At 33.3% G+C, this 12,573-nt stretch overlaps 1 protein-coding gene across 2 annotated transcripts; it reads left to right on the top strand.

Annotated features, from left to right (window-relative positions):
- Positions 1–2,790: 2,790 nt before the first annotated feature.
- otu (ovarian tumor) lies at positions 2,791–12,073 on the top strand. 2 transcript variants are annotated; one of them, XM_036372617.2, is made up of 12 exons: positions 2,791–3,007; positions 3,472–3,695; positions 3,768–3,865; positions 4,600–4,754; positions 4,829–5,212; positions 5,276–5,412; positions 5,669–5,797; positions 5,949–7,131; positions 7,199–7,278; positions 7,733–8,317; positions 8,376–8,987; positions 10,883–12,073. In XM_036372617.2, the coding sequence occupies exons 2-12, from the start codon at positions 3,480–3,482 to the stop codon at positions 11,036–11,038; spliced, it is 3,735 nt and encodes a 1,244-aa protein (XP_036228510.2). In that variant the 5' UTR covers positions 2,791–3,007; positions 3,472–3,479; the 3' UTR covers positions 11,039–12,073. The 2 variants fall into 2 exon arrangements, with proteins under 2 accessions (XP_036228510.2, XP_036228512.2); XM_036372619.2 differs by lacking the exon at positions 5,669–5,797.
- Positions 12,074–12,573: the final 500 nt, after the last annotated feature.

Genomic DNA, 12,573 nt, shown 5'->3' with positions numbered 1-12,573 from the left:
AGAATGTTAATGAATAGAGAAGGCGCAAATGTTAGCTGTGCAAAAATGTAAACTATTAAAAGGGAACATCGAAAATGCGCAAATTCGAAAGTTCAATTACACCACGTCAAAAAGGTACCCTCCCCTCATGAAAATCGAACTCAACAAACTACACCACTCTAAGCAGGAACCAAGTTCCACCTTATAAAGGAACGACTAATATATGTATGCGCAGATGTTGTTTGGCATGCGTATTAAAGTAAATTATCAGAAGAAAATTTAACAGAAAGAAATATTAGATTTTGAAGAACATTTATATAATGAGTAAAACATCAAAATTAAATTAAAATAAATTTATTATATAAAAATTAAAAATGGAATAAAACAACATCTGTGCTAGGATGTGAACTCAGGCAAATATTTGATGTGAATTTCCAAAAACGAGCTGTGCTATACAAGCAGCATCACAGACATCAACGAAGAAATACTATCTAATCTGTGAACTGAACGGGCGTATGCTGCAAAACGAAGTGTCAGCATTTATAAATATGTACTGCGCTCTTTTTTCTGTGCGCCTGATCAACTAAATTTGGTTTTCATATGGAATTCCTACCACAAATGCACGAAAATTAAATTTAAATAAAAATGAATGAAATTGAATTTGAATGTCTTCAGTAAAATTGAAGAATCAGCAAAATTGGAATTTTACAATTTGTATCACTGAGAATCCTATCATCCGCCTCGCATTTCTGTGTGCCCCACAAGCTGCTTCCTCACAACAATTTTCTAAAAATCAGATATTAAAAAACTTGTCTGATGTTCCCTTCAAAAAGGAGAATTGGCAACATGACCTCTTAGTGATTTGAAATATTATTTTAATTTATTTTATATTATACATTATATTATAAAATTTATATAAAATTGCCATTTATATGAAATCCTTTATTACTTCTATATATTCTAAGCACACTGCATATAGTACTTATATATGTTTTCTTATAATCATTATTTCTTAATTTTTCGATTTAACCCATTTTATCTAACTACGACGTTATCAAAATACACCCCAATCGGTAGTCGTAGTATTTCAAAAGAGCATAAGTCAACTTGCAATAGCAAACCACTGCAAAAAGGAAAACGAGACAACATAGCCGACCGACATTGTCGCAAAATTGTCGATTCAAACAAATTTTGTCAACTCCGCGACGATGCCCAAATTAGGCGTCAATATGTATGCGAGCTCGTATGTATGTTTGTCGACAAAGCCTCCTTTTTGTTTTTTTTTCAATGTTTTGTCAGAGCTCAATTTTTTGCCCCGTCTCCGCGCGAACTCGCCGATACTTCCATGGCGTGTCATCATGGTCAGAGGCGTTTCAACGGAGGGTTTTATCATATTATTATATTGATTAATTTGTAATGAGAAATTCTGATATTGTATGGCTTATTTACGTAATATTATAATATTTGAGCAAAAGTATAAATACACATCAATTCATACTTATTTCAATGTTTTTTAAAATAAACTCGATTAATAAAAATATATCTGAAATAATTATGTGGGAGTGCAGCTTCAGATCCCTTCTTGCCTGCGATCGTTCAACTTGCTTCACGCAAAAAACCAAAAGTATAGACAAAAGTCATTGTTAGTGCGGGGCAAGAAGAAGCAAGGATCAGCGTACGTGTACTTATGAATGTATGAGTGATTGTCACATTTCTATAAATACACAATACATCCTAACATATGAACATATTTTCCTGAAATATTCTAATTATTTCGGTGAGTAAAATATGCTATTTAAGTAACTGAATTGAGATTAGTTAAAATGTCAAATAATAAAATAAAAGAAAAATAAAATTTAAGTTTCATGAGTTTCAGGATCCGAACGTAAATTACCGTATTCGGAATGGCTTAACTCCTTCACGCTTACGACCTGAGCCATCCCAGAAGAGAAATCGCATGCGCTTAGCCACATATTACATATTATCCATGCAACGCACAAAAATGTGTTGAATAATTTATCTATTAATTACTTCTTTTGTTGTTAATTCTGCGGCTTCAACCAATAATCCTCTTATATAATTTGAAGGTTTATTTAAAATTACAAAAGTTATGATTTTTTGGTAACATGCAAATGTAAATCAGCATGATCATAATTCATTTAAAAACATTCTTTGTGTTTATTTATAGCCTTTTCTCCGTTTCGATCATTGCGTGGTATATTTCAAAAGATTCGAAGTTGTATTTTTCGATGTTCCCTCGTGTGAAAAGCTCAATTTAGTACTTTTTAACATTTGTGCCTTCTCTATTTATTAACATTCTCTGTCGGCTCTTTTGACAAATGATTTAAATCGATATCTCAAATACTGAGGGACTAGTTCGCATTTATGCAGACAGACACACGGACACATGGACAGACGGATGGACTGACGGACATGTCTTAAACAACTCAGCTTGTTATGCTGATCATATATATATATACATTTATAGAGTCTCCGCTGATTCCTTTTGGATGTTACAAACTTCGTAGCAGGCTTAATATACCCTATTCAGGGTATAAATATAAAATATCTTGTAAAAACTCTCTGTTCGTTGTTATATAATGATTTTAATAGTACAAGTTCGTTTTATAAATATTATTTAAATGTATTTTATAGCGTATATATAGATTTATATTTCAATTTTATACCACTATTTTGCAACCCTACGAAATTACCGATTGAAACCCTAAAATATTAGTACCGTTTTTTGAGGACTCCCTTTTCGAATTTGAATCTTCGGTGTTTTGCAATTTGCATTTTACTGTGAATTTTATCGCATCTCATTTATTTTAACACGTAGTAAAGAACAAAGCGAACATCGTTGTTTTAATTATTATTTAAAATAAATTTTAACAAACAAATCCTTTTATGCAACAATTGTAGTGCAAGTTTGTGATTGTGTTTCTTGCCGCTTAGAGTTTTCGTTGAAGAAAATTTTAATGTATTAAAAGTTGTTAATATTTACAACTTCTGCTAAAATATTAAAAAGGTTGGTAAAAATTGTTTATCGTACAACAAAAATATTGCGGTTAATCTTTTATTTATTTATTTATTTGCCTAAATGTTAAGTTATTGCTACTTCAGTAACTGTACCAATAAATATGTATGAAAATAACTGTTAAAAGTCCTTGAAATGTGTTGTGTGTATATAAGAAGATTTGTGTATGGAATAAATCCAAAGAACTGTACAGTTGCGTGCATTGAACTTTAAACGTAAAACAATTTCATTATCGTTAGATAAATGTATGCGAATAGTTTGAATAACATATTTCCAACACAAATCTTTGTTAATATTACAACAATTATGACAATTTCTTATACATTTTTTCTAATTCGATTTGAGGTTATGTATAAGTGACCAATAATAACTATATACATTTTTGTTACCATTACAATTTATGTTATTTTGCTTTAATTTTTATTGCTTTTCTTTATTTTTTTTTACTGCACAAGTTATAACAATGCAACGGCAATTCACCTCTGGCAGCCGCCAAGCTCCTGACCCATTCGACCAATTTTTGGAGGAGAACAATTTTTATCGCAAGCACACAGCACGCGATGCTTCATGCCTGTTTCGTGTGATTTCAGAGCAAATGTATGACACGCAGCTGCATCATTTGGCCATACGCAAAAAATGCGTACGCTATATGCGCAAACATCGTGACTATTTTGCGCCGGTATGATACTGAAAAAAAAAAAATTTTTTTTTTATCAAGTTTCAGTGAAATTAAAATGTATTTTATTTGTAGCTCGTTGAACGAGATTTGGATGAGTATCTAGATGATATGTCGAAACCTAAAACATATGGGACCCTGATCGAACTGCAGGCGGTTGGATATATGTTCCAGTAAGTGACTTATATTTCTCTAAAAGATATGTGTAGATATGTTATATGTTTGTATAAATTGCACAGTTATTTTTATAACCTGAACAGTGTATATTCAGTTTGCCACGAAGTTTCCAACACCCAGAAGGTAACGTCGGAGACTATAAAATGTATGCATGTATAATGTCGGTCTGTCTGCCCGTCCCTTAGTTTTTGAGATATCGATCTGAATTTTTGCACATGTGCTTTTCTCATCAAGAATCTGCTCATTTGTCAGAACTGCCGATATCGAACCCCCCCATAGCAGTGTATGGCTGCAATGCAAACTGAAACATAAAAATCTAATCGTTGTATGGAAGATTTTTTATTTGGCAAGATATTTTCATCAGATTTGGCTCAACTTATTGTTTAAGGCAACGGTACAATCTTTGAAGAAATTGTTCAAATTGAACAATCATAGCATATAGTTGCCATACAAACTAAATGATCAAAATCAAATTATTTTATGGAAACTTTTCTATTTCTGATGTGTATTCTAGCTTCGGTACAACCGAAGTTAACATTTTTTCTGGTTTCTTGTGAACTTTGTGTATTTTTAACGGTACGTTGAGCACATTAATATTTCCAAAATAGGTAATTCATATGGTAAGTAAAATATCCTACACATAAAAATAATAAATTAATGTTTTTTTGTTGGCACAACATTGACATGTACTTTACCAATTAAGATATTTATTTGATTTTATATTTTTCAGACGAAATGTGTTGCTGTTCGAACCCTTCAACTTGGGTAATTTTTATAGTTCTCGCTCTTACTTCAATGATGTATTTCGAGTATTCTACACTCCAGAAAGACATTTCGATTCTGTTTTTACTTGTGACTACATAAAAGATGCAGCTATATGCCAGGGTAAAAACAAAATTTGTATATTATTCACTTTAATTTTTATATAAATATAAACATTATTTGAATATTTATTTTAGCCATATGCTATGAGATCCTCTACAAGGATTTGTATAAGTTGCCGGATGTTGCATTTGCCGTTGAGCACATGTTACATTCGCCAACTTTGGATGCTATGGAGTACACATCCGAAAACAATGACGACGGCTACTGCACTCGTATAGTTCTAACGGATGGACGTAGTTTCAATTTTGATTTGCCAAATGAAACTAATTGCATTTTAGAAAATTATGAACTCTGCCATTTTCATCATACGAATTTTCCACGTTTATCGGATGATTTGCATCGCGAAATGAAAATACACACAAATTGCGATGATTATGAAAAGTCCGCATTGTGTAAGACTGCGGAATCATTGCTACCCCATAAATATATATCTTGTGTGCGTCAATTGTTGCAGGAAGGTAGATGAGTACGCTTTTATATTATATAAATAAATCTAAATTTTTGATTACTCTTTGATATAGGTATAACACCGTTTCCGTATAAAGTTGCCAAAGCATTGGATCCAAACATGTATCGGAATATAGAATTCGATGCTTGGAATGAACAACGCAAAGAGCAAAAACTACAAAACTGGTACAATGGTGATACAAATTTTAAGGTATTTATTTAGACAATAAGTGCGCATGCATGTCGTTTGCTTGTCAATAAAAATGAATGAACTAACAGTTTGTTCCTTCTATGTGCCTAACATACAATAAAATCCGGTCAACGGTTTGTGCTTGTCATTCTTATACGTCCTCTTCCAAATTGCTGTGTCCTGTCTATCCAATTCCAATTTAATGTTTGTACTTGTGTAACTGTTTAAACTGAAGTTGATACGCTGCCAGCAAACACGAGTTCATAAAATCTTCCAGGTGGGAGCCAAATGTCATGTGAAGCTATGCAAATCCGAAAATGATCTATACACTTGTCATATACAAGAGATTGCAGTTGACAAAGGCTACTGCATTGTTTTTATCGAACAATTAGGCGAAAAGCGTTTGGTAAGATGTAAAATAATTTAAAAATTAAAAAATAAAATCATAAAACTTTGTTATGAAAATGTCGGAACTTTTGGTTCAATCATTAAATTATATGCATGCTTTAACAAATTTATATGACAAAAAAATATTAATACATAATTTACTGCCACAGGTACCGTACGAGTCACTAACTCCGCTGCCACCAGATCAATTTAAGCCATGGACGCTACCGTATCGCTTTCAGCGTCATATGCAAAAATATAGTTCTGTACGCCTGACACGTCACTACAATTATCGTTTCAAACTTAACGGACAATTTTCCGCTGCGCATGAATACTGTGGCGCCCCCTTGTCGTCCAATAGTAAGTCATCCGACTATGTGTCTGGTATAATGGATAGTGATGTCAGTGAGAAAGACGAAAAACCGCATTATGTTTCAGCTGCTTCACATCATCGTAACGGTTGCTACTATAAATTAAAGCAATATACACATTTTGAAAATTTCCGTGCACATACTGTTGAATATTGCGCAATGCCACTAACGGTCGAGCATGCGCCACGTGAGCAAGAATCGAAAAGTGGCAATACTACTGCAACGGCAGCGCATGTGAATCAGACCAATGTGGTAGCACGCACAGTTGCACCAGAAACACGTATAAAAACTGAAGCAAACGTGCAACAGCAGCAACAACAACAACGCATGGGAGCACCTGAAGAAGTGATGGGTACTTTCAATCCAATGGAACAATCGGCTGGCATAGGTGCACCTGCATTTATTTTGCCTGATTTTCATTATTTATATCCTGTACCTCAATACGCTGCTGGTATGCCTGAGGAATACTATACATATGGTTATGATCCTACAATGCATCCACCACCCGCTACAGCACTAATGCCAACCGGTTATTATATGTATCCACCACCAGGTGCTCCACCAGCAACTTTCGCGCCGACTCCTAATAATTTTTATATGCCAACTGCTGCGCCATTACCGCCACCACTTATTACAGCGGCTACTGCACCGCATCCCGCATCAGCAGTGCCACCTAATATCGCCGCGCCATATTATCAAACTAATACGCATTTCGGCAGCATGACACCATCTAATGCCGTCGAGACGGCCTCAATGCAAAATGCTGCAACGCAAGCGTTTGAAACGCCTATCACTCATAATCGTAGTAGTGGACAAACACCAAATATGAACACACCGGTAAGTGGTCGCATTAATTGGGATGCTAAGAAATCGGTTGAGGTTAGTGGCGTAGATTTGCCAACTGACGTCGCCACTCTGCGTCACTTTTACAATTTAGGTTTGGAGTATCATCTAATGCAAATGAAACCACGTTGTAATGAAGGTATATTTTTATTATGCATACGGTATTGATATATTATTTATCTAAAATAATACTTATAAAATTTTAGACGCCGCAAACAATGTGAGCGGAGCAAAAGTTGTCACAAAAGTGAATGGCGGAAATCAAAATGAAGAGGTTACGTTAGAGGTTTGTAAGTCCGTATAATAAATTCATAAAAACACGAAATAACGTTAACTTCAGTTGCACCGAAGCTATAATACCCTTCACAAGTATGGTAGCTATTTGCCACAGTTGTCCTATCTGAACAATCTATTCGAAGATTATACCGTTTCCTGGTAATAATCTATGCCAAATTTGGTGAAAATATGTCGTCAAATGAAAAAGTTTTCCGTACAAGAAGGGACTAGTTGAGCGCATATTTACAGCCATACGGACATGGCCAAATCGACTCGGCTCGTAACGCTGATCATTTATATATATATTTTATAGGATCTCCGACGTTTCTTTCTGGGTGTTATAAACTTCGTGGCAAACTGAATCTAAGTATATACTCCGAGTATAATTAAAATGACTGCGAGCCTACTATTCTGTTTCTTAACATTTAAAAATCATTTCATTGATGATAATTTTCTAATTTCAGCCAAAGCTTGATTCTAACAACAACAGCATGCAGAATCAAAATTTGACTACACCGCAAACAAGCAATAATAACGGTGGTAATAACATGTCGGGTAATACACACACAACACACAATCAAAATAGTCATAATAGTGTAAATAGTGGCGGCGCCAATAGTGGTAGCGGTAAAAATGGTGGTGGTGGTGGTGGTCACATGCACAGGCGTTTTCCATCCCGGTATTTCAACAGCAATAAGGAGCGACCACTTTTTTTACGCAATCAGAACAATACAAATAATCCAAATGTCCAGAGTTTAAATAATAACCACAATCAAACTGATTATAACAATAACAGTGGTAGTGTTGGTAATAAGTATGCCAGTTCGCTAAAAAGTAATAGCGGCGGACAATATAATTCGAATCGCAGTAATACGCCAAATTCAACACATAGTCATACGTCAGGTCACAATACAAAAGCTGTGAATAAAAACACCCCTGGCATGGGTAATGGTGTAGGCTCACTGGCGGTTTCCGTTGCTGAACATGGCATGCCATCTCCGCAAGCGAATTTTGATAATGCTAACGGTGGTGGTAAAATGATAACGCATGTGAGTAAGCGTTACAATTTATATTTTAAATATTAAAATCAAATTTTTTCTACCACAGCCACCAATGCCTGTATACCAAACATCGAATGGCAACACTTTAATGGCTGCACCTTACAATCCGTACAATGAGTTCAATGGTGATCCGTCTATGTCGATTGCTCCACCGAATACGGCCGCCGGTGGTGGAATATATTTCCCTATGCCAATGCCAGCGCCATCGCATACTTTTAGTATTTACGCTCCCCCACAATCAGCATCACTACCGGGTGCTTCTATGAGTATGCACTCGACACCAACATCAACAGCTATAACCTACGGTGCAGCACCGAATGGTGGTCCACCACAACAATTTATGCCATCAGATGCAGTACCGATACAGGCGCCATCAAACGGTTATTATCCTACACCAGCCGAGCTTACAAGCACTGAGCCTAATGGCGGCGACGGATTACAGTTTCAATGTATACCATATCCTGGTACTGCACCACCTCCACCAATGCCTTTTTATTACACAGCCGGTGCTGCGGTAGCGGCAGCCGCAGCAGCAGCCGGTGGTATGGCAATAAATGGTATTACAACGGTACAACAACCACAATCTTCTACTGGTAGTGTTAATGGAGTTGGCTGTAGTAACACAATTGGTGTTGCAGGTGGACCACTTGGACCGCAGGTGTGTACACTTTTTTATTAGTAACTACGTTAAAAGCTTTGGAAATATTATATACACGGTTGTTTGGGAATCTAATAGTTTTCGGTATCAAAATTTAAAAATTTAAACCGATAAAAAGTTGTAGTAGATGTCATGATTTATTGGTTTGATGCGGCTCAAGAGATTTGTCTTTAAAACGCTTGATAACTCCCCATAAATTAAAAAAAAAATATATGTATATATAAAAAAAATAATAAATTTAAAAAAATAAATAAATAAAGAAAAAATAAATAAATAATAAAAAAAAAAATAAGTAATAAAAAAAAATAAATAAAAATTAAAAAAAAAAATAATAAATAAAAATTAAAAAAAAAAAATAAATAATAAAAAAAAAATTAAAAAATAAAGAAAAAAAACTAATAATAAAAAATTAATAAATAATAAAAAAAAATAATAACTAATTAATAAAAAAAAAATTAATAAATAATAAAAAATAAAAAACTAATAAGTAATACAAAAAAAAAAAAATAAATAAATAAAAAAATAAATCAAAAAAATAAATAAATAAAAAAAATAAATAATTAAAAAATAACAGTACTTTGGATTGCGACAAAAAATTATGATTTTAGGTGCACGTGCTATGTATGAGCTGGAAAAAATAATATGGACAAACTTCGTTATTTAGTAGTTTGCAGAGAAAAATAGTGAAGATCGCAACAAAATTTTCTGAAATTGAGAGCTTATTAATTGTTTTGTTGAAATTAACTGTATTAAAGTAAATATTTTTATATAATATGGGGACCATTATTAAATTAAGAAAATCGGGCAAAACTATTCGTGAAATAGTGGCTCCAAAAATATGGTCTGTAATGTCTTCAAAACACGCGTAAAAACTGAAAAAAGAGGAAGGAAACGAAAAACAAAGGCACAGTTTGACTATTTGCTGGTAATGCAACCAAAAAAGGACTAATTTTAATCTTCTGAAAATATTAAAAAATTATTAAATGTAATAAAATTAATAAAAGTAACAACCAGTCGCACAGTTAGAAACCGACTTCAGGATGCTGGTCTAACTGGAAGAAGTGCCAGAAAAGTTCCGTTTTTAAGCAAACAAAATGAAAAAAAAAGAATTGAATTTGCTCAGAGGCACATGCTGGCTACGTGGAAATAGGAATAACGTCCTGTGTTCGGATGAAACGAAAGTTGAATTATTTGGATCCGATGGCAAAACTTTTGCACGACGACCACGATATGCTGAATTTGACCCCAGATATACACGAAAAACAATTAAACAATAATGTTATGCGGATTCTTTTCAGCGGCTGGAGTTGGGCCGATTTATTGGATAGAAGACAAAATGTATTCATCAGATTATCTCAACATCCTTAATACTGTAATGTTGCCCTCTGCGGAGGAGCACATGCCACTAAAATGGGAGTTTATGCATGACAACCACTCGAAACATGCTTCGAAACTGGTTCGTGGTTTCAGCGCAATAAAGTTGACGTAATGGAATGGCCCTCCCAGTCGCCGGATATCAATCGTTTAGAACACCTATGGAATGGAAGAAATCAGTCGGTGGACAAAAAAAGTAAGCACGAATTATAGAGAAAAGTCCAAGAAACATGGTATTCAATGGCGGTCACGTCTTGCACTAACCTTGTCAGCTCCATGCCGCGAAGATGTCAGGAGATGGTTAAAATAAAAGGAGCATCAACAAAATATTAGACTTGAATGCAAGAAAAGTAATGATTAAATAAAATAACACAAAAAAAAAAATTAATTAATGTTTGTGCCTATTTTTATTTCCAGGCTATAATGCAAAATTTGTCAGTTTTCTATATAATTAATTATCTAAATGAACGATAAATTTTTTTTAACAAATAATTTTTTGATTTTTTTTTTTTACTTTGAAGGGCTACTGGTGTCAACCGCCAAATGCTTTGCTACCACTACCCACATCAACGCCACAAATGAACGGCTCATCTGCTTGCGTTTCAACATCCAGCAACCATAGCACGCCAAATATGAACGCAAATACAACAAATAGCCGTTCACGTGACAACAAATAAATACAATTAAAATTTCTTATAAAACATAACTAACTACAGGTAATATTCTAAATACTACACTGTAAACTGTATATACTGACTTCATGGCAAAGTTGTTTTTTTTTTTACTTGATATTACCAAATGTGTTGGGTGTAAAACGAGTTACGTTGACGATAAATGTTGCAAACAAATGCTTGTATAGCACTAGAAAAAAAAGCTGCGATCGATAATCGTTTTCATGCTGATCATGATCCTTTGTATTAATGCAAGTCACTACAGTTTTCGTGTTATGAAATTGCAATTATAAAAACAAAAAAACTTATAAGAAGTAAAAAGTATGTTGTAGCATTTTGCTTTTTGTGAGAACGTTGTTGCCTCATGCGTAACGCTAAAAAGAACTAAAAAATAAAATTATTAAATAATAATTTTACGTTAGTATTAAATATATTTAGTTATAAATATTTTCGTATATTTCAAATATTTTTTTTTATAAAAAAATAATTTACGGAATATAATGTCACTGTAAAAGCGTTCGCAACGCAATTTTATTCGATGTCCTTTACAACAGTTTTGTTTATGCAGCAAATTCATATTTAATTCTACAAAAATTTGTAATTTTTTTTAAATTACTTTCATTCATATTATTTATGTGCATAAGTGTGTCGTAAAACAAACGCAAATGTACACAAAACTATCTAAGATTATTTAAATTAATTTATTATACTCCAAATCAAGGCACATTCGCGGTTGGGAAACGGCAAATCATCATTTCAAATGAAAATAGTAAGATTTTTAAATATACCGTTGTATGATATATCGTTTTGCTTTTAAACAATATATCGTTATAAACAAGAAAATTCGTTTTTTACCCCACGCACACACACTCACACTCAGCATAGCTATATAAATTAGTTTTAAGCTCATTTGGTAATCACATCTAATTACATATAAACATTTCATTTTATAATATACTTATTCAACTGCATTTATCACTCCCATAGTCGTCAATGGTGTATACTTTTCCACCATGTTGTCACCCATTTTTATACTCTACTCGGTTTTGGCAATTTTCAACTTCATAATTTATATAACGACAATTTTTTTTACCATGTTCTTACTTTTTATTAACATCAATACTATAGAATACTTAAATACACACACACTAAAAAATTATGTTAGTTATAGTTTTATTGGTATCTTTTAACATTTTGTAATATAAATTAACCCTATAAAAAAAAACTAAAAAAATACAAAAAATTAAATAAAAAATAAAAAAAAACGTTTTAGCACGTAAGAAAAAATCTGGACTTTTATATTTTTTCACTTATGTTTTATTGTATTCCATTTTGTAACAGCATTTATGTTAAACTCTCAATCCGCTTTGGCTTGCCAAATTGTAGCGAGTTCATAATTTTTAGTATCAGGTCGATGAAGCTTTGTGCTTTCCCCATGTGCTCGCGTTTAGCGCGTCTCATTGACCATGTGTATTGATGCTTATCTTGCAAGTCTATAATTTCTTGTGGCCTTGTTTCAGCGGAAGTCGGCTGTGAAGAAA

Source organism: Bactrocera oleae, chromosome 5, assembly GCF_042242935.1.
Source record: "Bactrocera oleae isolate idBacOlea1 chromosome 5, idBacOlea1, whole genome shotgun sequence".
Lineage (NCBI taxonomy): Eukaryota > Metazoa > Arthropoda > Insecta > Diptera > Tephritidae > Bactrocera > Bactrocera oleae.
The sequence above is the reverse complement of the archived record's forward strand: the minus strand, read 5'-3'. Positions and strand labels throughout refer to the sequence as shown.